This window comes from Geotrypetes seraphini, chromosome 3, assembly GCF_902459505.1.
Source record: "Geotrypetes seraphini chromosome 3, aGeoSer1.1, whole genome shotgun sequence".
Lineage (NCBI taxonomy): Eukaryota > Metazoa > Chordata > Amphibia > Gymnophiona > Dermophiidae > Geotrypetes > Geotrypetes seraphini.
This window is the reverse complement of record NC_047086.1, coordinates 166,423,460-166,449,616: the sequence shown is the minus strand read 5'-3', so window position 1 is coordinate 166,449,616 and position 26,157 is coordinate 166,423,460. Positions and strand designations below refer to the sequence as shown.

Sequence of the window (26,157 nt, the reverse complement as noted above, 5' to 3'; positions counted from 1 at the left end):
TGACGATGGCCGCACGCGCAAATTGACAATTAAAATGGCTCATGCCGCGGCCCCGCCACACGCTCTCAGCCCCCGAGGCGCAGCAGCCCTTCATTGACTGGCGGTGACCTGGGAATTGATGGAAGAGGAGGAGGAGGTGGAAGCTCGCGTGCATCCGTCCTCCCCCCCCATCTCATCCCCCCCCCTGGATTCAGTTCCGTTTCTCCTAGCGGCTCGCCGACGTGCGGACCTCGGTTTCCCCGCACCTTCCCCCCGGAGGGACCCGACGGACTAAGGGAAAAGGAGACGGAGTGAAGCGGTGGCAGCGGTCGCGGGAGCTGCGAAAACTTTCTTAAAGGGACAGTAACGCTCCTCTCTGGACAGATGCTAAAGGCCAGACCGCAGGAAGGGAAGGGGGGCCAAAGGCCAGACTGTGGGAAGAGAAGGGGGGTGGGGGGAAATGCTGCTGCTGCTGCTGCTGCACAGGGGGCAGGGAAACACACACAAAGACAGACAAAGAAAGGGGGCCAGGGAGAGAAAAAGACAGAGAGAGAGAGACAGAAAGAAAGAAAGACAGACAGACATATATTCTAGCACCCGTTAATGTAACAGGCTAAAAGACTAGTATGCTGTATAATCCGTGTTCTGTGCTTTTCGAGTGATCATATAGCTCTCTGGCTGCCCTGGCTGCTCTGTGGCCACCGAGTAGCTTGCTGGCACTGAAAGGAGATGCAGTCATTGGAAACCATCACATGACACTGTCCTTGCCCGATGATTTCACCGGGGATTTGAAAGCAGTGCTGCTCACACGATTGTTGTCCCAGGGTAGTCCAATACTTTTACTATTACTACAGAAAAATATTGTTCAAATATGAGAAACATACTTTTCCCAAGGAAGTCATTAGTTACAAAAATGTACCATATTCAGGCAGGGGGTACGCCTTTATGTGGGAATCATTGTTATAGTTCATCTGCTGTGACCATTATTTCTCCTGTAAAATATGTAGTAAAAAATAATTCAAAATGATATCCTACATTTTTACTTCCAGCCCCTTTACTTTTTTTTTCCTTTAGAGTTCTATTGTGGTAGTGATTCTCTTCACTAAAACTTTTCATCCATCATATGCTGTATACTGCATAAGAATGTGAAGAGAAACATATACAACTAGGAGTTGAAACAGCAAAAAATTGATATCATTGCTGCAATACCATGGCAAGGGTGGGGTGATGGCTGTGGTACGCCCAGGGTACATAGGGTGCATGGAGCAGCCATGGGGCTGCAGTCAATATGTGTATGTCTAGCAGCATTATAGAATTGATCAGTAATATGGCTCCCTGCCCCCTTTGACATCAACTTCCTGCAGGAGACCGGCAGAGCCGACAGCCCTATGAATATGCTCCGCAACCACTCCACATATCCCACCAATGCCTGGAGGAGGATGAGGAGAAGGGGGGGGGGGAGGATGATGCACCTGGAGGAGGGGGTATTCCACCAAACAAAGACACAATATAAAATGCATACAAGCTCAACTATTTGTAATACAAATCCCCATCCCCAAACTTCAAACTACCCCACCCCACCCCCCAAACCAACCCATACCAAACCTCCCCCCCCCTCCATGGTCCTCCTTCCAAGTATAACAGTTGCACAAAATAAATACAAAATGAGACAGGCATGCCAGCTGCAACATAATGAGACTGAAAAGCATGGATTCAACAGTTAAGCAAACGGCTTCAAGCTAAGGGAGTCATGGTAGTCCAAAATGGTTCCCAAGTGCGTTGGTACTCATTTAAATTTGCACACACATCTGGCTGCATGCTATTCTAAAAGGCAGTATGCCTAACTTCTATGGCGTGTATCTCAAAAGGGGCGTGGCCATGGGCATGTTGGTGGTGTTCTGCAAAGATGTGCGTGGAATTACATACTCAGGAGTCTCAAAGTCCCTCCTTGAGGGCTGCAATCCAGTCGGATTTTCAAGATTTCCCCAATGAATATGCATGAGATTTATGTGCATGCGCTGCTTTCAATGCATATTCATTGGGGGAAATCCTGAAAATCTGACTGGATTGCGGCCCTCAAGGAGGGACTTTGAGATCCCTGATCTAACTGCACTTAACTTGGGTTCCGGCATTTACACCAGATCCAGAGGAAGGCTACTAAAATAGTGCCTGGTCTTCATTATAAGGCATATAGGGACAGATTTAAAGATCTCAATATGTATTCTTTAGAGCAGGGGTGTCAAAATCGGTCCTCGAGGGCCGCAATCCAGTCGGGTTTTCAGGATTTCCCCAATGAATATGCATGAGATCTATTTGCATGCACTGCTTTCATTGCATGCTAATATATCTCATGCATTTCTAGTCAGCTGGAAGCACAATATTCTCATGCTGGAAGTACAATATTCTCAGGACTTGCTAACGGAAACAGACCTAATTTCAGCTCAAGATTTTCCTTTTCAAAGATGAGACAGGGAGTGCTCTTTATAAACCGGCAATTGAGAAAAAGTATATTACAGGTCATGTTTGGTGTTGACACTTCAGTGCTGTGCTCAGATTAAACTTACATCTGTTACCTAGGCAATCAGACTCAAGCCTCTGTTTAAAGTCTCTCATTCAATTTATGTATCTAATGTGGCAAAATAACTTTTCAAGGGATCAAGTGTTTTCATTTTCTTCGTAATCAGACTTGTAATTGACCACTAGACTTTGTAATCAGACTTGTAATTGACCACTAGTAGGTCTGTCTTTGACCAGGGTCTGTTCAAGGGATTGAGTGTCCTGAGTCAACTTTTGCATTGGTGCCCCTCCCCATCCATGATCCAGTCTATCTCAAGTCTCCCCCCACCAATGCTGGTGATAAAGTGCCCAAAAATCCTGATTCCCAGTCTGGCATCTCTCCCTCCCTGCAGGGAGAGGGAGATATGCCAGACTGGGATTTTGGCCTCCTTTATCAGTGGCACCCTAGTCAGGGCTTCACCTGGTCTATAGGTTGATCAGCCTTGCCTTTGACACTAGAAGCCCCATTTTCCATAGGTCATTGAGTTAGGAATTGAGCCTTTTATAAAATATCCATATGGTTGTATTTGCCATGACATCAAGTAAGAGAAGCAATTTTGGAAATGCACATTTGCATAAAAAGAGCACTTATGTGCATGTGCTGGAATGTACATACAACATATATGTGTAATTGCTAGTGCATGCACTTACATGTGGAGGATTTTAGAACCTGCATGTACAAGAGATGCAGTTGAGGAGAGAAGCAAGACAATTCTTTCCTCAGAGTTTCTGAGGTGATGATAGAGAAAATAGAGGTTTTGCTCAATGAATCACTAGTGGAGTTACCAGGTACAAATAAGCAGTTACCAAAATTGTGGAAACAATTATAAAAAAATAAAATTGTGGAACACGTAAACAAACATGATTTAATGGGACAGACTCAGCATGGGTTCAACCGAGGGAGATCTTGCCGCACCAATTGGTTGGACTTCTTTGACGTTGTGAATAAACATGTGATAAAGGTGAGCTGGTTGATGTAGTGTATCTAGATTTTCAGAAAGCTTTTGACAAAAAGTTCCTCCAAAGAGGCTCCTGAGAATATTAAAGAGTCATGGAATAGGAGAAAATTTCAGTCGTGGATTAGGAATTGGTTATTGGATAGAAAACAGAGAGTAGGGTTAAATGGCCATTTTTCTCAATGGAGGAGAGTAAACCATGGAGTGCTGCAGGGATCTGTACTGGGGCCAGTTCTAGTTAACATATATAATAGAGAATGACACGGGGATAAAATCTGTCCCCTTCACTGCCCCGTCACCGGACCACCATTCCCTTCACCGCCCTGTCTCTGCCATCACCTTCACCGCCCCGTCCCCGTCTCTGCCGTCCCCTTCACCGCCCCATCCCCGTCGTATCCACCCTTCCCTCTCACCACTTCACCGCCCTTCAGCGGCCCAAGAATCTCACTCCCTCCCCTTACCTTCGCGGCGTTTTAGTAAAGAAACTTACTGAAGTCAGCGGAGACTGCCTGCCTGTGCTGCAGTTGCGTATGTGTGGGCGGAAGGTTCTCCTTTGACACAACCGGAAGTTGCGTCAGGTCAGAGGTGAAGCTTCCACCCACACACACGCGACTGCAGGCAGGCAGGCTTCGCCAGTTTCAGAAAGTTTCTTTACTAAAGTGCCACGAAGGTAAGGGGGGGAGGGAGATAGATTTGGCCGGAGGGAGGGGGGGTCACGCATGATCGGTGACCGCACGCCTTCCATCCCTTAACTGCAGGGACAAGGCCATTCAACGCTCCACGGTGAACACTTTTTCCCCCCACCATTTTGGAGGATTACCCGTGGCTACCCGCGAGTAACTGCCACCATGTGATTCTCTAATATATAAGTGATCTTGAAACTGGAACGACAAGTGAGGTGATTAAATTTGCAGATGACACTAAACTTTTCAAGGTTGTTAAAACATATGCAGATTGTGAAAAATTGCAGGCAGACTTTAGGAAATTGGAAGACCAGGCATCCAAGTGGCAGATGAAATTTGCACCACTGTTGCAAAAGAAGGTTCTAATATTGCACAGAATTAGAATTCTTATGCAACAGCGGTGTTTCTGTGAAAATGAATAAGTACCCTCTTCGCCTGAAGCAGCGGACTTTTGGCGAAATATGGCTCTTGTTCAGCGACAGAAAATATGGACTGCTCTTTTGCTCTAAGTTGGATTACAATTGTTTGTTTTCCACAACATGGTGTGTGACTAATGTTTGGATCCAAGAAGAAGATGTGATGTCAGCTTTATGAGCTAAGTACAAGAAGAGCGTATTGAAAATTCGTTTTGAATACTACATCTAGTTTTGCAGTGGTTGTCATTGGAAGTTTATGAACCTACTTTATGCTCTGCTGTCAGGTTAGAAGCACAGATTTTTCTCAATAGGTTTTTTTCCTTTCATTTTTTTTTCCTTTGTTTTCCCCCTGATGAGCCTATGGTTTGCAAACATTCACTCTTAATATGGCTTCATAAGGCAACAGTGACTTTGAAGTCCTGCGCTAATGTCTGAGGCTCGTTTGTTTAATAAATTTGTTAGTTCGGCTTCCTCTATGCAACACAGTTAAAACTTTAGCTTGCCAAGTGATTGAATACTCTACAGTGCCTAAATTTAGTCATGGTACCCAGGCATAAGTGCTATTCTATAATTTGTGTATAAGTTTAGGCGCGGCTTATAAAATAGCACTTATATCAATGCCGGTTTTTGGGCGCCATATATAGAATTTACCCCCCAATGACTTATTTGATTTCCATCTCATGTGCCTTTCAACTGATATTTCAGATGCTCTTCTTCCATTCTAGTCAGCTAAATATGTCACCACCCTGCAGTTCAGACCCACATAAACTGGAATTCTAACCAGTGCTTGCCTGAGATTAAATTAACAATATTGCAAATAGTCATTGAGAAGCATGAGTGGTACTGGGTGCCCTGAGCAAGCAAGCAAGAGCACAAACTCATATCAAGAAGTGAAACATCCTAAGCACAGGGATACATTTACATGCCATGAATTCTTTTACCTTTGGAATGTAAATAAAAAATTTTTTTCTGCAGCAGAAAGAGAAGTAGTGATTTTGATTATAACAACCATTAATGGCTAAGCAAAGGTAACCTTAGTTCATTCCAATTAGGGCAGCTTTAAACATGGTCAGAGCTAGGTGGCCAAATTCACTCAGCTAGTATTGAAAATCAGCACTAAGGTGATAATTCTACGAAGTACAATTAGGTGCCTTTTATGTGTGCAAATGTTCAGAAGACTATCACATTCTATGATGCTCAAAATTAATTAGAGAAAAGAAGAAAACAACTTATATATCTACAAAATATATTCTCCCAGAAAAATAAATGGAAGATTAGGTTCTTACCTTTGGTAAACTTCCTGGAGGACTATAAGTTTTCCATCCCAACCCGCGATCCGGGTCTTGCAGAAATCTGCAATCTTTTCTGTCCTGCTCCTCCCACTTGGCTGAGGAATACAGAGCCTCCTGCAGTATGTTCAAAAGTCACAGAAAAAAACTGGAAAAAAGCACAGACACAAACGAGCAGATTCTATAAACGGCATTCCAACTGTAGGCAGTGGTAGGTGTCCTACCGCTGTCTAATCAGCCAATCAGGATACACGTTTTCTATTTTAAAAATCCTGAGGCAGGCCGCCTACACTGTAGGCATTTGTCGCAGTTGAGGGACATATGTCGGAACACTTAAGCCCGCCCAAGGCTAGACGTGATTTCACCCGGAAGTGGCCTTGGCGTCTTCCAAGGGCTGCAACAGGCGCCTGAAATGTAGGTCAGCAAAAAGCTGGCCTACATTTCAAATAGACACAGCTGCTGAGCTGATTGCAGCAAGGGATTCCCTCTGCTGCAATCAGCTGAGTGGCTGCGGCAGAGAACCCCTCCCCCCACCATGAAGTTCCTCGGCAGGATGAATGCCCACTCCCTTCCGACAGAACCCCCAAACCCTGGAAGAATTCCCCTGACAGGAGGGATGCCCACTCCCTCCAACCAGAACTCCCCCAGAACTTCCAACCCCCCCCCCATTGGTGATACCTCCCACACTCCCCATGCTTCTAGACCCCCAACCCCAAAAGAAGGAAATTGAATCTACATTATTTCAGGCAGCAGAAAAGGGAATTATATCAGCTAAATAATTGATACCACCCTTGTATTAAAAAATTTACATTGGTTACCGATTCAATAAAGCATTCATTTCGAAGTGCAAACTTTGCACCAGATAGTACCATACTGGTTCCAGTGTCTCTGGAAGATATATAGACCTGGTAAAGCCCTACAATCAGGTCGTAGTATGAAGTTAGCAAGTCAATCAGCTATGAACACAAACTATGACCCTCTTTTACTAAGGTGCGCTAACCGATTAGCGCGCACTAATTGATTTAGCGCATGCTAAACGCTAACGCGTGCATGTTAGTCTATGGACGCATTAGCAGTTAACGTGTGCTAATTCGATTAGCACGCACTAATCAGTTAGCGCACCTTAGTAAAACAGGGGGTATGTGTCTACAGGAATGAAAATGTTTATGATCGCTGGGATGGAACAAGTTATCTGGTCAAATAAGATTATGTGTGGAATATTCCACTTTTAAAAAATTGCTTAAGACAAAGTTATTTGTTGACGCTTATTTCTAATATGGCATGAAAATTATCTCTCTGAAACTGGCTTGTTTTACCCTAACTTAAAGCAGATGAGTACTTGTTAAAACTACTGCAAAGGGCATCTTTTTTGTCAATAGCTATAGGTGTGGTGCTCTTGGATCTTTATGTTTTACTGTACTGTATGTGTATTTTTATGTTTTTATGTATGTTATTTAGGAAACCGCTGAGATTTGGGGGGTATAGAAACTTTTAAAATAAATAATAATAATAATAATAATAATGTTTTTGAATCAGAAGAATCCAGTTAGACCATGTATATATTTTGAGTCAAAAATTCACAAATCATTGGTTAGACCCCCAGGATGCCTGATAGTGGCAGGGATAGGATCATTATTGGAGCCATTATTAAAGTATTTGGATTTTTATCTGAACCCATTGGTGCCTAAAATTAGATCCTATATTAGGGATTTCATGGATTTGATTAATAAGTTGGCTTCAATTAAGTTCGCTATAGAAAAAATAGATCTATTTTGTTACCATGGACATAATAGCATTATATACTAACTTCTCACAACTTCAAGCTATAACGCATTGATGACCTTCTGGAAAACGGTAAAGACCCTACTCTTCAACTAAAATTCACCCACAGTCTACGCCTCACCACCATTAACCCCCCCCCCCCCCTCTATCCTCTCTTCTCCATTCTATACTTCTACTTAAATTGCTGTATAGTCCATTCTTAACCTGTACTTAAATTGCTGTATAGTTCTTGTATTTAAACTACTGTATAGTTTTTATATTGTCTAAATGTACTCCACTGTGAATTTTTGCTTGTAGGCTGTTCTGAGCTACTTGGAGGATGGGATAAAAATCTAAATAAATAAATATCCCAGGAATTATTGAAGTTCCAGCCGTATGATTGGTTAATTAAGAGTTTGACATCCTGTCATCATGAGAGAGAATGAATAAAATCTTGAAATGATGTCACATGTTTAGCTGGAAAGAACCAATAAGAATGGGTTCAGCTGGTGGCGTCCTTTGACGATTATTGGGAAATGGCAAAGAGTTCCCGCTAGTGCACTATGAGATGTATATTATCAATGTTTGATTCTATTGGATAAAAATTTATTGGCTATCATTGGATAGCTGAAGAGTATTCTTTTTAATTTATGTTTATTTTATTATTTTGTAGCTTTCCCCTGAAGAAGCCATTTTTCAGCGAAACTGGAATCCCTGTTGGGCACGATAGTTCAGCATGCAATTTTAAATTTCACTGAAGATAGCCAGCACCAGAGAACAACTTCACCAAGGAACGAGAGAAAGATAAGTCTTCTCTTTTTTTACATATTCCTCCATCATGACAACTTTCATTGTAACATAGTAGATGACAGAAGATAAAGACCCAAATGGTCCATCTAGTCTGCCCAACCTGATTCAATTTAAATTTTTTCTTCTTAGCTATTTCTGGGCAAAGCTCTACTCAGTACTGTGCTTGGGTTCCAACTGCCAAAATCTCCGTTAAAACCTACTCCAGCCCATCTAAACCCTCCCAGCCATTGAAGCCCTCTCCTCCCCCAAACGGCCATATACAGGCACAGACCATGCAAGTCTACCCAGTACTGGCCTTAGTTCAATATTTAATATTATTTTCTGATTCTAGATCCTCTGTGTTCATCCCATGCTTCTTTGAAGTCAGTCACCGTTTTCCTCTCCACCACCTCTCTCGGGAGCGCATTCCAGGCATCCACCACCCTTTCCGTAAAGTAGAATTTCCTAACATTGCTCTTGAATCCACCACCCCTCAACCTCAAATTATGTCCTCTGGTTTCACTATTTTCCTTTCTCTGGAAAAGATTTTGTTCTACGTTAATACCCTTCAAGTATTTGAACATCTGAATCATATCTCCCCTGTCCCTCCTTTCCTCTAGGGTATACATTGTATTTCATTAACTTCTTGCTGTACTTTATTCCTCCCCTAAATGCTCCTTTAATGTACCTCCCATGGCTCCTCTATGATACACCAATCCTCCTCTTCTCTACTTAGTACGACAGTCTTTACCTTGAGTAACATAGAAACATAGAAATAGACGGCAGATAAGGGCCCACGGCCCATCTAGTCTGCCCACCTTAATGTCCCTCCTCTACCTTTGCCCTGTGAATAGATCCCATGTGCCGATCCCATTTGTCCTTAAAATCAGGCACGCTGCTGGCCTCAATCACCTGTAGTGGAAGACTATTCCAGCGATCAACCACTCTTTCAGTGAAAAAGAATTTCCTGGTGTCACCTCATAGTTTCCCGCCCCTGATTTTCAACGGATGCCCTCTTGTTGTCGTGGGACCCTTGAAAAAGAAGATATCTTCCTCCGCCTCGATGCGGCCCGTAAGATACTTAAACGTCTCGATCATGTCCCCCCTCTCTCTGCGCTCCTCGAGCGAGTATAGCTGTAATTTGTCAAGCCGTTTTTCGTATGGTAGATCCTTGAGTCCCGAGACCATCCGGGTGGCCATTCTTTGCACCGACTCCAGTCTCAGCACATCCTTGCGATAATGCGGCCTCCAGAATTGCACACAGTATTCCAGGTGGGGCCTCACCATGGATCTATACAATGGCATAATGACTTCCGCCTTACGACTGACGAAACCCCTTCGTATGCAGCCCATGATTTGTCTTGCCTTGGACGAAGCCTGCTCCACTTGATTGGCAGACTTCATGTCCTCACTGACAATTACCCCCAAGTCTCGTTCTGCTACTGTTTTTGCTAGGATCTCGCCATTAAGGGTATAAGACTTGCATGGATTCTGGCTGCCCAGGTGCATAACTTTGCATTTTTTGGCATTGAAGTTGAGTTGCCATGTCCTAGACCATCGCTCCAGTAGGAGTAGGTCGTGCATCATGTTGTCGGGCACTGAATCTTCGTCTGTTGTGCATTTGCCCACTACATTACTCAGTTTGGCGTCATCGGCGAATAATGTTATTTTACCTCGAAGCCCTTCTGCCAAGTCTCTTATAAAGATGTTGAATAGGATTGGGCCCAAGACTGAGCCCTGTGGTACTCCACTAATCACCTCCGTCATTTCGGAGGGGGTGCCGTTCACCACCACCCTTTGGAGCCTACCTCCAAGCCAGCTCCCAACCCATTTCGTCAATGTGTTACCTAATCCTATAGAACTCATCTTGTTCAGTAACCTGCGGTGTGGTATGCTATCGAATGCTTTGCTAAAGTCCAGGTACACGATGTCCAGGGACTCCCCAATATCCAGCTTCCCCGTTACCCAGTCAAAGAAGCTGATCAGGTTGGATTGGCAGGATCTCCCCTTAGTAAATCCATGTTGTCGGGGATCCCGTAGATTCTCCTCATCCAGGATCTTATCTAATTGGTGTTTGATTAGAGTTTCCATTAGTTTGCTCACTATTGATGTTAGACTCACTGGTCTGTAGTTTGCTGTCTCCATCTTTGAGCCTTTCTTGTGGAGTGGAATGACGTTAGCCGTCCTCCAGTCCAACGGGATGCTGCCTGTACTAAGGGAGAGGTTGAAGAGCGCGGACAGTGGCTCCGCCAAGACATCACTCAGCTCCCTAAGCACCCTGGGGTGCAGGTTGTCCGGCCCCATTGCTTTGTTAACCTTGAGCTTTGACAGCTCACCGTAGACACTGCTGGGCGTAAACTCAAAGTTACTAAACGGGTCAACTGAGCCAACCCTTGTCTGTAGCTGAGGGCCGAGCCCTGGCGCTTCTCGGGTGAAGACTGAGCAGAAGTATTCATTTAATAGTTGGGCTTTTTCCGAATCCTTTTCCACATAGTCTCCCATAGAGTAATCCCATAGGTTTTAATCTTCCCCTAGCACATCCTTATATTATATTTATTTTAGCTTCAATGCAATGTACTTCAGTTCTCCTTTCTGTACTGTAAGTCACCTGGAACGCCACAACTGACGGATAAGTTATAGACTCTATGGGTCATAATTCTGGGAACAAATGGCTTGGAAATTAAGATAGGCATCTACTACTGACCCCCCAGGGCAGTCTGAAGAAATTGACGGAGAAATGACGGATGAGATTAAACGCAACTGCAAGGGAGGCAACGCAGTTATCATGGGTGACTTCAACTATCCGGGAATAGACTGGAACCTAGGCACCTCTGGCTGCATTAGAGAGACCAAGTTCTTGGATGCTGTATGCAATTGCTTCCTGGAACAACTTGTCAAGGAAAATACTAGAGGAAATGCAATTCTGGACTTAATTCTAAATGGCCTGCGAGGACTGGCACAAGATGTAGAAGTAGAAGGGATGCTGGGAAACAGCAATCACAATATCATCCGCTCCGATCTGGACGCAGGGGAGAAACATCAGTCCAAAATGACAGCCATGGCACTGAACTTCTTTAAAGGGAATTACAAAGGGATGAGACTCATGGTAGGGAAGAAGATTAAGAAGAGAATAAGCACTGTTAAAACGCTAGAGCAAGCTTAGTCCCTTTTTAAGGACATGGTCACCGAGGCGCAAAATCTATATATACCGCGTATCAACAAGGGATCAAAGAAGAAAAAGAACAAAGAAACGGCGTGGCTAACTATAGAGGTGAAGGAAGCGATCACAGACAAGAAAACTTTCTTTAAGGAATGGAAAAGGTCAAAAACGGACGAAAACTGGAACAAGCACAAACAAAATCAACGAAGTTGCCATAAGGCGGTAAAAAGGGCCAAAAGAGACTACAAGGAAAAAATAGCCAAAGAGGTGAAGAACTTCAAGCCGTTCTTTCGATAAATTAAGGGGAAAAGACCCACAAAGGAAGCAGTGGGACTATTGGATGGTTATGGAATAAAGGAAGTGCTAAAGGAGGACAATGCAATCGCCGACAAACTGAACACATTTTTTTGCATCTGTATTTACCGAAGAAGATCTACATAGCATACCGGAACCCATCCGGCTATATGCTGGCAACGAAGATGGAAAGCTGACAGGATTGATGGTCAGTCTAGAGGAGGTGTGTAGGCAGATTGATAGGCTTAAGAGCGATAAATCCCTGGGACCGGATGGCATCCATCTGAGAGTCATCAAGGAACTGAAAGGATCACAGCTGAACTGCTTCAACTAATAGCCAATCTGGCAATCAAATTGGGAAAGATTCCGGAAGACTGGAAGGTGGCGAATGTTACGCCAATCTTCAAGAAAGGTTCGAGGGGAGCTCCGGGAAACTACAGACCGGTGAGTCTGACTTCGGTACCAGGAAAGATGGTAGAGTCACTGATAAAGGACCGCATCACTGATCACTTTGACGGACATGGGCTGATGAGGACCTGTCAGCATGGTTTTAGCAAAGGCAGATCGTGTTTGACGAACTTGCTGCACTTCTTTGAGAGAGTAAATAGACAGATAGACAAGGGCAACCTGGTCGACATTGTATATCTGGATTTTCAGAAGGCGTTTGACAAGGTTCCGCATGAACGACTACTTCGGAAAATCGCAAGCCACAGAATTGAGGGTGAAATACTCACGTGGATTAAAAACTGGCTGGAGCATAGGAAATAGAGAATGGGGTTAAATGGACAATAATGGATAATATTAAAGCTTCAATTCCCATATTTCATCTTACAAAACAAATACTTGACTATATATACATACATATACTACACTGCTTTTCTTTGGATTTTTATACAAGTTGAGTTCAAGTAACCAAAAATCATATTGGCCTCTGAGGACTATAATAGAAACTGATATAGTAACAAAAAATGAAAGATATCTTGAGTGTGTCAGAATAGAAAGTATCCTAAATGTTCCATTAACATCCTCCACTCCAACTAGAGACAGACCCAGAAACATCTATTCTTCAAAAGTCCATACATCTTTTAAGCTTCTCTAGCTGCTCTCAGCTATACACATATTTACTTTTCAAGCATACTTATTGCATCTGAGTTGGTGCACTTCACATTACTTCTTTTGAAAGCAATTTTGCACACTCAATCCTTTTCATAAAACTTGTAGAAAAATAGAAATACTAGTTTCAAGAAAATTACTTTCCTTTAGCAGATAATACTTCAAAAATAGTTTTTGCATTACCTTGTATTTCTTTCTTCTATTGTGCCTTCTTCCATAAAGGATTTAGGCAGCTTACAATATTATATCAAATAAAAAAACATACATACAAAGAAATACAAAGGAGGTTATTAGAGAAGCATCTAATGTGAAAGTAGTGGCATTTATATATATAGACTGCAGACACGTAGCAGTTTGGTCAACATATAATTTGTAATATCTGTTTTAGATATTTCAAATCATATATATGTTCAGCAATGCTGTTCATTTAGTAGACCACTGAATATACTATGCAACAAAAATTGGAACTTCTTGGATAAAAGTGTGCAAGTAACAGATCAGAGGAAGAGTCACCAAGTTTTCTCCATCCATCAAGATGGGCTCTGATTCTGCTACAATGCAACCAGTCTGTTTGAGGCAATTGGAATCATCTGTAAGCCAAAAGAGTGGTATCTCTTCATTGACAGCTCATCCAGGAGCCATGCTGCTCCATTACAGGAACAAGTACCCACCTCTTCCACTGGCTCACTCAGTGCAACTCAAAGAGGATTACAACAGCATCAATACTTTACTTTTTGCTTTGAAGTATGATGGTAATGGGTAAAAGGTCATCGGAGACTTCAAAGTGGTGGCATTCCTAATAGGCGCACTACCAAAGGCAGGCCTGGCCACAGTGGACTGAGTGTGAGGAGAAACAATGTTAAATGGAAACCACTGATGGACCCCCTTGGAAGGTGCTGATGGCACCACTGCACATCAAATTGGGACTAATGAAACAATTTGTCAGAGCCCAAGTAGAGAATGACACGGTGACAGAATTCATCACTGTTCCTGTCCCCGCAGATAACTGTGGGAAACCATTCCCATGCCATTCTTTAAGGAGAGAGGGAAGAATTGGAGTATGAATGGGCACAACCACTGACCCTCAAGCCTTGCATTAAAGAATGCTGGTGTAGAAGGACAGAGGTTGAGATAGACACTAAAGAATGACATGGGATGGTTTCCCATGATTATCTGCGGGGACGGGGATGGTGATGAATTCTGTCACCTTGTCATTCTCTACTACCAGTTGGTGTATTGAGAATACTTGTTTTATCATGAAAGTATCTTTGTAATCCACCTAGAAGATTTGATAGGTGGATGATAAATGTTTTAAATAAATAAATTAACAAACTTATGCCTGCCTATCCACTAATATTCAGTAGCACTTTATTGGATAGGGCCACTGAATACTAACTGCCCCTGCCCTGTCTGGTCAGTGCAGTGGGTGGAGCTTGGGAAACCTGGGTAGAGTCAGTGCTTAACAAATTAGCAGCAACATTCAGACTGCTAACTGGTTAATTAAGTGGATAAAATAATGACAACATATAGGGTCTCCAAACTTTATCTAAATGGGCAGTGGTCTGAATGTTGGCTGATGCCTGGTTAACTCACATGTTGTGGCCTGAGAGATTCCCAGTGTTCCTTCTCAACCTATTAACCTGATCTCCCTTCCCTCCCACTGAAGACAAAATAACCCAAACAGGCCCATATCATTTACCCCTTATGGATGCCCAAAACCTACCTTTTCTAACCATAGTGGTCTATGGTGTCCTAAGGGCAGGAGTGATGCCCTCTCATTCCTGCCTTCCACTGCTACAGCCTCAAAATGGCTGCTGTGACCCCTCCCAGCGGCCTTTTGCCAACAAGACTAGGAGAGGAAGCAACAGGGAGTAGGGGTGGGGTTGGTACCTGGTTGGAGAGTTCTTGTATTCAGTGGAGGAAAGAGGAAGGATTGGAATTGGGAAGAGGGAGGGAGATTCAGAGGAGGGGAGGGTACCTGATTCCTCTATGTGGGCCCTGGCCAGTATTCAGCTGGGGTCCGTATAAGTGTCTTCTACAGGACCTGGCTGAATATACAGGATCTGGCAGCCAGCACATCAACATCACCCCAGATATTCAATACTGGTGCTTGGACAAAGCTCAGCACTGATTATTTGGGATAATTCTGCCCACAGTTGTCAACATTTATAAAATACTGACAGCTGCTGGCTGGATTTTGAACTATTAATCATTTGCTTAGATTTATAAACCTAATTTATTAGCCATGCCAAAAAATCTGTGCTATGCTCTTAAAATTGTCCTCACTCTAATTCTGCATCTTTTACCATCCACTTTTGAATATAAATTTTATGTACTCGACCCTAGTAAATTTTCAGGGGCCAGTTTATGACCAGAATTCTCAGTTAGGAGCATAATTCCCTGGAATATTGGGTTCCATATATTCAGTATGTTGGATAATTTTATTTTTTTAATTTCATTCTATTCCAGCAAAGTTCAGTTGTTTGCTGCTGTCAGAGGAAGGTAAAAATCAAGGCTTTCAAGTCTAAGATCATAGTCAGCCAATCTATCTACCTATCATCTGCCATCAGCAATAATTATCTCTAGTGTTCAACATTGTCCTTTTATATTCATCTTTCAATAGTCAGAAAAAGAACAAAAGTTTTCAAAAGCATATGTCCTCCAGATGCAAATAAACTAAGAAAAGAATCAGAAAATTCATTTTTTAAAAAATAATAGATGATAAATCTATACACATTTTGGCCCTGATCCTATAAAAAATGCCTGAAGTTGAGCGACCAGATCAGCACGCCTAGCATGGGAGAGGCTTTTAGAGCCGGCCAGCATGATGAATGCACCTCGCTGCTCCAAGCGTCGGAGCAGTGCGGAGCATTCGGCGTGCTGGCCGGCGCTAAAAACCTCTTCCGCACTTTTGTAAAGGGGGGGGGGCCTAATTTTCTTGCCCCCTTTTACAAAACTGTAGCACAGTTTTTAGTGCCAACCACGGTGGTAACAATTCCAACGCTCATAGAATTCCTACGAGCATCGGAGCTGTTACTGCCGCGGCTTGCGATATAAACTGTGCTGTGGTTTTGTAAAAGGGAATGGGTTAATTAGCTTATTCAGTATCATTAATTGAACATGCCATTAAAAAAACAAGTTAAAAATCGAATTAGCTAGTAGGCGTCTATCTCTTCAAGGTAGGCGCCTACTCCAAGGCACCTACCAGCAAGTAGACATGATTAGGGGCATATCTGGGGTAGACTTTGGGCTTGGTTTGACAGGCGCTGGTAGGCACCTAACTTAGGCACACTAATTTAGGCCAAGAAAACCTTGGCCTAAATAGGACTGTGCCTAAGGTTTCAACGTCTACAGGTGCCTAAGACTGCTTAGGTGCTGCTAGGTGTGATTCTATAAAAAGCGCCTAGTGGATGATTGACAGTTACGCTCAATGGCACCCAGCAGAATCTGGTGCTTTCTATGTACCACACCCAAAAATTTATCACGAAGTACTGAACGTCCCAACTATATTTCTCTTAACGTTATGGAGTTTTAATATAAAATAAACCCACTAACCTGTCCAACAAAAGATTTGGAGCAAAAGAGAGTTTCCCAGGATATTCTACTGAACGCCAGATTAAGCCGACCATCAGTATCTCTAACCAGGCACATTCCAGGAGATGCACCTGATCATGGAGTGTTAATTCCACAAAGCCTATAAAACACAATTATAATTGGAGATATTTTTAGCATCATATAAAAGATTAACCACTCATGCATTGAAAGGGTTAGGTAATCTACTGTAATCACCACAGGTTAACAAAAGCTCCTCAAGGGATTAATTTCCAGAATGCATACGTAAGATGGCAATTTTCAGAAGGGAGCCCAGGTGCAAGGGTCCATAAGTACTTCAATGTCTATATCCCAAGTATGTCATTTTCAAAAAGCTGCTTGGGTTGTATTTCTTTGAAAAGCAACTGCACGGTGTATTGGTAGAAAGAAATACTTGTGGACACTGCACTTGCTTACTGTATCTGTGTAATGAGGAACAGATTTGAATATTCAGTTCTATGCATACATTTTATTTTCCAGTCTTACACAGACTCAGTAATATTTCTTACTCTCGAATTAAAAAGTATATGCACTTTTACCTGTTACTTGCAATGCAATCTTCATGCTAAGGTTTCTAGTCAGGTAACCTTTTTGTTCATTTTCAAGACCAACTTCTATGTGTCCATCAATTTCAAATTACATAATCCTTTATCACTGAAACTCATTTAACTAATATTTATGGACGACAAGACAGCTCAGCTCCCAACCAGTCCTGAGCTTATGACTGTTTTTGGAGTACATTATGGCCTATATGGGCCTGTTTCATAAAGAGACGTTACTTACCTATAGCAGATGTTCTCTAAGAAAAGCAGAAGTCCCTACATAGGGGTGGAGCCCTGGCCATTAATGCCTCATTTCAAATTCTTAGCTGTTCAAGAGCTTTCCAGATTATTGTGGATTAGTGTGTTCTCCTACATTGGTGTCATTCTGTGGGTCCATCTACTACTACATATCCTCCTCCATTTTCGCGGGTTCAGAACTCACAAATTTGGTTATTCATGGTTTTCATCTGGGTGACCTACCCTTACCTCCCAGACCTCTTCACTTACTTGCTTTTAAAACCTGGTGGTCTAGCGGTAAAGCAGCAATCATCCTACACTCCTGCCCTGTGCAGAACTGGGAACAAAAATGGCTGCTGTGAGTTCCCATGGTCTCACGGGAACTCATGGCAGCCATTTTTGTTCCCGGTTCTACACAGGGCAGGAGCATAGGAAGATTGATCATGCCCCGCTTCATCACTAGACTACCAGGCTTTAAAAAGTAAGTACAGTGGAGAGGTCAGAGAGGCAGGAGGGAGGCAGGGGTGGGTCAGAGAAGGTCTTAAAGTTATTCATGATTTTTACATATTCACAGGCCGGCTCTGTCCCTAACCCCCGTGAATACAGAGGGAGAAGTGTAGTACATATCATTTACATAGCACTACTAGCTGTCCCAATTTATATATATATATATATATATATATATATATATATATATATATATATATATTTATATACAGTCAAACCTTGGTTTACGAGTGCACAGGTTTGCGAGTGTTTTGCAAGACGAGCAAAACGTTCACAAAATCGGCGCCTTGGAAACCGAGCTTGACTCGATTTACAAGCACCTCCCCCCCCCGTCAATCCGGCATCCCCCCTGCGATCTGGCATCTCCCCACTCATGTCGCCTCCCCCCTCCTCCCCCCGCAGTGATCTGGCATTCCTCACTCATCCACCCACCCACCCAAACACATTGTGTTATCCCCATCTGGCACCGGCACCAGCACCAACGCACAGGACATGCCGGTGCCAGTGCCCAAGGATCTGCTCTCTTCCTTGTGGTGGGCCTTGAGCATCTGGCCTCATGGGGGTAAGGTGGAGCAGCACCAGTGGCCTCGGGGGGGGGGGGTGGTAAGCTATAGCAGCGCCGGTGGCCATGGGAAGGGGGGAGCTGGTGGAACAAATCAAGTGAATTTCCCTTATATCCTATGGGGAAACTCGCTTTGATATAAGAGTAACTTGGTTTACAAGCATGCTTCTGGAACGAATTATGCTCGTAAACCAAGGTTCCACTGTATATAAATACTTCAATCCAAAATATATGGGATGTGGGATGTAGTCTGTGAGTGTTTTGGGTGGATTTCGATGGGGCCCAAAAATACATATGCATTCCCGTCTTCAGAAATGGAATGCATGGCTATGAGTTCTGCAGTCAACTCTGAAGAGTAGTTTAATGGTTAGTGCCGCAGGTTTAGAACCCAGGGAATGGGTGCAATTCCCACTACAGTTCCTTGTGACGCTGGGCAAGTCACTTAGCTGTCCACTGTCTAGGTACAAAAACTTAAACTGTGAGTCCACTAGGGACAGAGAAATACCTGCATGTAATATATGTAAACTGCTTTGGTTGTATCATAGAAAGACAACATATCAGATCCAAATCCATGGCCCTGTGTGGGTTTACAGCTGCTTCCAGGGACATCTAAGTTTTGTATAGTGCTTGTTTTGAGCAGTGTTCTACAGGAGGGATTGGGGAGGTTTACCAAATTGATAGTGCTAAATGATTGTCCGCTTTGTAACTAATTGTGAAAATACAGAGATGTAGGTTTCTGACATGGTAGGCACACATCTATAAGTAAGCGTCAACGCACGTGTGTTTTGTACTACTCTTCTAAATCAAAACAAATCCTCTTTAGACAATTATACAATAGTCAACCATGCAACTTTAACTGAAAATTGTGAAGGAAAAAGCCTCAGATGTTTACCAGTCAGCACATTACAGAATTACGGGGGAAGGGAAGCAGTGTGCAAGCATCAGGAAGGGACGGGGAAGGAGTGTGGGGAGGCGGGGAGCAGAAAAGAGGGTGGGAAAGGGGCATCACCATCCCGGGTACTTCTCACCCTTGCTATGCCACCACCACTGCATGCTGTATCTCAAATCTAAAGCCCATGTCTATGAAAATCTGCAGTCACCAATTCTCATTGGTCAATCTGACTAGGTATTTTTCATGTTCACTGATTCTGTTCGCCTATGACCTAAAGACAATCATGTTTCTTTTAAGAGATATAAAAAGACGGATCTACTCTACACAGAATGTTTTATATGTATCTGTTCATTTGGAGCTTGCATGAAGCTATGCAGGATGTGAGCACAGCATTCTGTGTTCCTCCCATAAAGGTTCGGAGTAAAAGCCTTCCTCCATTGTGGTACTGAGGAGCTAGTTCTCATCCTCTTGGGTTTTTTGAGAGTGGATTCAATCAAAATTGACGGGTGTAGTATTTATTGTTCTTCAAATCCAGGAACCTTCTGGACTATGCACACGGAGTCTGTCTTATTATTATTATAAGGGTGAACACTTAGAATGTGCATTTGCTCGTAATCTTCCAGTTTGTTAATGCACTTTACGAAACAGTGTGCACAAAATCAACACATGTTAATCTATGAATTAACAAAATGCAAAACAATACTATCCAGGTAAATCATGTAAGAGCTGTGATACACAAAGAAAGGAAGGAAAAGCCTTGGAAAAATCTGGCTAGCACATTCAAACAATAAAATCAAAATACTCCAGCATTTCAATCCTGCACAAAAACCCTTCCTACTCAATTAGCTTAATTTTGCAAAAATCAAAGCTGCTCATCAAGTGGGAATTTATCTGTGAGTGCCCTACTTCTGAATGATTGGCATTTTGTAAAACCACTTTAGGGAGTTCAGGGCAATATTTAACAACTGATTCCTGAGTTAGAATGGTGCCTTTTTAAATATTGTTATTTCAATGACATTGTGAAGTATATCACAGTATATCTTATGATTTATATGGCTAATATTATTTTGTATTTTGGTTGATTGTATCTGTTATATGAGTTAATGCATACAAATTGATGCACATATGTTAAAAAGGTCTAACATCCATTAGAAAACTATATAAATGAAAAAGTTTAAAATGAACTGAAAAATTTCAATAACAAAAAAAAAAGTACAGACTGACAAGAACATTTTTTCTGTGCATATCTGCAGTGTATGGAGAAGGGGAATCTCCCATATATTCATCTAAATATCCTTTAGAGCAGGGGTGCCCAACACGTCGATCGCGATCGACCAGTAGCTCAGGAAGGCAACGCGAGTCGATCGCGGAGCCCATCGGGCTCCGTGATAGATTCGTGTTGCCGTCCTGATCTACCGGGCCGATCAGCCTTCCTCTCCAGTGTTCTCTCTAGGGCCTTTTAGCTGGGCGGTCTGCCCAGCTGTCATCTGCTGCTGCCGCCGCTGCTGAACATTAAAAAAAAACAAAAAAAAAAACGGCTTGGAGATTTCAGCCAGTAGCGAACTTATGCTCCGTGGCTCTAACGTGTGCGTGCCAGCTTCCCTTCTCTTCCCTCTGAAACCGGAAGTTATGTCGGGGGGGGGGGGGGAGAAGGGAAGCCGGCATGCACAGGGAAGCCGGCACGCACATGTTGAGAGCCCTGAAGCAAGCGTTCGCTATGGGCAAAGGCGGGAGACAGGTTAGTGAAGCATTTCCTCTTCTTGCTGCCGGGTCCTGCCTACTTTCTGTTTCCGCAGGACCCGGCAGCATTTCCCCCAACAGCTCGTTCGCGATGCTGGTCGGCCGAAGCAGGGAGAGGTTGGGGCGTCGTCGGCTTTTGGGCCTGTTATTGGTGGCGGTTTGGGGCCTGGTCCCCGATGGCAGTGGCTTGGGGGAGGGCAGGGAGAAAGAAAGAAAAAGGGCAGGCAGGGAGACAGAAGGAAAGAAGAGAAACAGAAAAAAAAGAAAGGGAGGCAGAGAAAAAGAAAGGGCAGGGAGAGAGGAAGGAAAAGTCGGGGGAGGGAGCGAGGTCTGGAGGAGAGGAAGCATACAGGCTAAAAGAATGGAAGAAAGATTGGATGCACAGTCAGAAGAAGAAAGTACAACCAGAGACTCATGAAATCACCAGACAAGGTAGGAAAAATGATTTTATTTTAAATTTAGTGATCAAAATGTGTCTGAATTTATATCTGCTGTCTATATTTTACACTAAGGTCCCCTTTTACTAAACCGCAATAGAGTTTTTTAGTGCAGGGAGCCTATGAGCGTCGAGAGCAGCGCTGGGCATTCAGTGCAGCTCCCTGCGCTCTAAAAACTGCTATCGTGGTTTAGTAAAAAGGGAGGGGGTATATTTGTCTATTTTTGTATGGTTGTTACTGAGGTGATAGTGCATAGAGTCATCTGCTTTGACATCTTTGAAAAACCCTGGAATAGGAATGATAATTAACATTTTCTATGCGTACAGTGTGCGTTGTGTTGTTTTTTTTTAATTTTATTGTTGGTAGATCATTTTGACTTGGTCATTTTAAAAGTAGCTCGCAAGCCCAAAAAGTGTGGGCACCCCTGCTTTAGAGTCTACTAAAACATTGGCCTTATACTTTTCCTCAATAATAGGAATTCTATGAGCATCAGAGCTGTTACTGCTGTGGCCAGCGCTATAAAAATGTACTATGGTTTTATGGGGGGTGGGGGTTAAATTCCTGTTTTCTTATCTGGCCACATTATCCCTCCCTTTTACAAAACAACTTAGTGCCAGCCATGGAGGTAATGCTCATAGGATTCCTATGAGCGTCAGAGCTATTATCTTCACAGCCGGCACTAAACACTGTGCTACGGTTTTGTAAAATAAAATAAATAAAATGTGTGTGGGGGAGGGTATATTGGAATTCTCTGCCAAAGCAGGAAATAAACTCAATATTTGATTTTTAAATTTTTAGGAGAAAACTAAAATTTTATTTGTTTCAGAATATTTTGTAATTTTTGTTTAAGTTGGTTCTGTTTTATCAGTGACTGTAAATGAGTATTGTACTATTCTTTGGGCTCCTTTCACTAAGGTGCGCTAGCGTTTTTAGCACACGCACAAAATTACCGCGTGCTAAACCGGACAGTTTCTCTCCCATCGAGAAATGACCCCCAGGGGCGATGAAGTGCAGGATGGTCCCAAAACATCTTTCCAGTTCCAGTGCCAACATGAAGAATGGCACCAGGCTACGCTAGGGGTCCTTTTATTAAGGTACGCTAACCGATTTAGCATGGGCTAAAGATTAGTGCGCTAAATGCTAAGGCATCCATAGAATATAATAGTTGCCTTAGCATTTAGCGTGTAATAACTCGGTTAGCACGCCTTAATAAAAGGACCCCCTAGTCTTACAACTTTGCCCACTTTGCTAGTTCTGTGCAATAGGAAATGCAAAAGGAACTCTTATCCACCCCTGAAAAATAGCTTCTTCTTTCAATTAGTCTAGGATCTGCAAATCTTTGTTTAATGTCAATGATGGTATTGAACAATAATAATTAAAAAAAATTACATGTGAATCATTAAAATGTAGTTCTTAGAATTCAGACAATAGACTATTCTGGAACAGTATGTCTCTGAAAGTAACGAAATCTAAACAAAACAGGTTTTAAGGTGGCATTTTTTCACTGGACTAAGTTCATTCATTTTTTATGAGCTTCCAGGTGATTAAACTCGGTGGCAAATGTGCAAGACATATGCGGGCAGACAACTGAGCGCTATGACAATTCAGCGCAAGACAATTGGGCGTACGACAATTGAGTGCAGCACAAAATGGCGGAGCACGCCACAAAAGGTTAAACAACACATTGTGCTCACTTGTCTTGGCGCTCATTTGTCTTTGCACTCAGACGTCTTGCGCTCACTTGTCTACACCCATTTGTCCGCGTGCGTATGTCTTGCGTGCATCTGACTATGAACCTTAAACTCCCTTTTTCAGATCAGGGCAGAATGAGCAAAAAAACACCAATACTGTATTAGAAAATGTGAATGGATAACAAACAACAAAACAGCAACATTCCCATGACCTTCTGAAGGTGAAAGGAGAGGGGAGAGGGGTTGGATGGGTGATCAGATTTTAATGCTTATGGGGACCTATTAATTGCACAGCATTAGTGGTTTAATATGGATTTTAATGGGTGTTACCTGTTGATGCAGAGCTAAAACAATTTCACACACAATATTAACAGCACACATTAACTACCTCGTTAAACATCTATCATGAAAATTCATGTTAGACAAGGGGTCAAGGAAGGGGTGGAGAGTGTGCCTTATAGTCAACGAGCTTTAACTGCTACCACAGTAAACTTAGAAAAGTTAAATACACCACTATAGGTGCAGCTAACTCTATTCTGTGCTAGTGGCCAACGCAACATCTTAACAGTGCATTTGCCTTCCCTGGGAATGCCTGTAATAATTGCTGTGACCTAACCTACTTTGTGGAATGCACTTCCTCTGGGCCTGAGACAGGAGAATAACCCTAGCAAGTTTAAATCTAGTTTCAAAACTTACTTTTTTTGGTTTTTTTATATCATTTTTATTAAAGTTTTCAAAGATAGAAATACAGGGCACAACAAACCAACCACCACTAACAAAAAGAAATGCAGAAACAACCGGGTCTTTCACGTCAGTCCTTCACGAAGACCCACAGAAACCAAACCCCCCCCCCAGCAGAACCTTCCCCTCAACCACCTCCCCCCCAACCTCCCCCCCCCCTTTGCACTCCAGTATTAAAAGTTCAATAAAGAACTGCGAGTTCTAGGGGACAAGCCCTCCCAAATGGGAGCCCAAATTCTCCTAAATTTCCTCCACTTTTTTAAATCTTTATTCATTTTCAAAAGCCAACAGTAAGTGCAACAGATAAGCAAACAAATAATACAATAATCAGCACTCAATTTTATCAAATGATATAATAAATATATATCACCCCCCCCCCCTCCCATGCCCTCCCACCCACCCTTCCTGGACGTGCATAACAGAAATCAAAGGGAAATATGTATGATAAATTCTTACAAAATTTTGTTAATGGATCCCAAACCTCCTTGAATTTATTATAGTGTCCCAATTGTATCAAATTCATACGTTCAAATTTATAACTAAAAATTTAACCTGTCCCAATTTTTCATGATCAGCTACATAGCAACTTTTCTTTTTAAAGATGTTTATAAGATTTATAACTAGGACTAAATATATATGAGACTTAAACAACGGGTATATTTCAGATAATTCCCCTCTCCCTTTTGTTTTTCCCATTCCCCCTCCTTTTATTTTTATGACATGTATCCCATTCATTTTCCTTTTATAGTATTACTTGTTATTTGATGTATTTTATGTTGGCTTGTCCCCATATTACTAATATTTTAAATTTTTTCTTTTTCGTATTATAAATTTTGTACAGTGTTCACCGCTTTGGTATATCAAGTGTAAATAAACTTGAAACATACATATCCTTGAAACTTAGCATGTCCTAACATCGGTAGGGGATTATTTCAGAAGCCCTATTCAAAATATCCACATGAAAATACCAGCATTTACACACAGAAATCAATACTATATAGAGATTTCAATGGGGTGCTGCTTGGGCAGGACTAAAATCAACAAGATCTATATTCGAAATGATTACTTCAGGGAAATTTTGCACAACTGTATCCCCCCATCCCCACGGGATACAACAGAATTCAGCACAGGCACGGACAAGTAGTAGCTCGTCTCACTCTCTCAGACGAGCTCTCAAGAAGAGAAAGAAATGAACCAGTGTACATCGGGTCACTTCCTTTTCCTGTGCCAGTTCATTCCTGTTTATGTGAACCGCGGGTTGAGAATGAAAAGGTGTGGGGAACTGGGGGCAGAGTAAGGTGAATGAGCAGTGGGGAATGGAGGACAGAACTAGAAAGTGAGTGAAACTAACAAGACTTAAGAAAGATTTGGACTTTCTAATGCTTTCTAAGCCTTAAAATTCTACTGCCTGTCACCTCCTGATTCCCATACATCTCTCACACATTTCCCTTCAGGCTATGTAAATGGAATGCTTTCAGATTCACTTTTGTTTGCTCAGAAACTTGTACTTAAATCAATTGTGCATTAGCGATGAGCATTCATTTACAGTGATATAGGAAATATCCCAGGTAGTTGCATCATTATTAAATGAAAATGAGCAGAAAAAAGCCCATAAAAATTTGTCTTTTATTGTTTGCTGATAATAGTGTGAGCTCTTTAAAGAGACTGCACACTATTTTCATACCGTGCTCCTTCTTTCACAAGAGTGCACACTTGGTATGATTTTGCTCCCATGATGGAAAAATAATCAACCAGAAAAAAACCCCAAAAGAATAGAACAAACATTCCTGGAAATGACACAGGTAAGATATATAGAAATAAAACAAAAACATAACGGAAATAAGGTGATGCCTTTCATGCTATCTTTTTATTGGACAAACTTACCCCTTCCTCTTTTTACTAAACTGCGATAGTAGTTATTAGTGCAGGGAGCCGTGCTGAATGCTCCACTCTGCTCCCGACACTCATAGGAACTCTATGAGCATCGGGAGCAGCGCAGGTCCCTGCACTAATAACTGCTATCGCGATTTAGTCAAAGGGGGGGGAGGGTTAATGCGTTTTACCCCTAATTCTATAAATGGTGCTGCTAGTTAGGCACCCCAACGCCGCTGGTTTTAACTGGTTTAATTGCCTTTAATTGACGCAATATTTGGTCACCTCATTTAAAAACAATTAAAATCTCATTTTAAAAAGGGGTCACGAGTGGGGTCCCACAGGGGTC

General features: G+C 42.5%; 1 protein-coding gene across 3 annotated transcripts in view; it reads right to left on the bottom strand.

The window, feature by feature from the left end:
- Window positions 1–26,157, bottom strand: part of ESR1 (estrogen receptor 1) — a 387,331-nt gene that overhangs the window by 91,617 nt on the left and 269,557 nt on the right. For all 3 annotated transcript variants that reach the window (XM_033939699.1, XM_033939700.1, XM_033939702.1), the window contains exon 5: window positions 16,552–16,690. In XM_033939699.1, coding sequence (XP_033795590.1) covers window positions 16,552–16,690 — 139 coding nt within the window. The remainder of the gene's footprint in view (window positions 1–16,551; window positions 16,691–26,157) is intronic.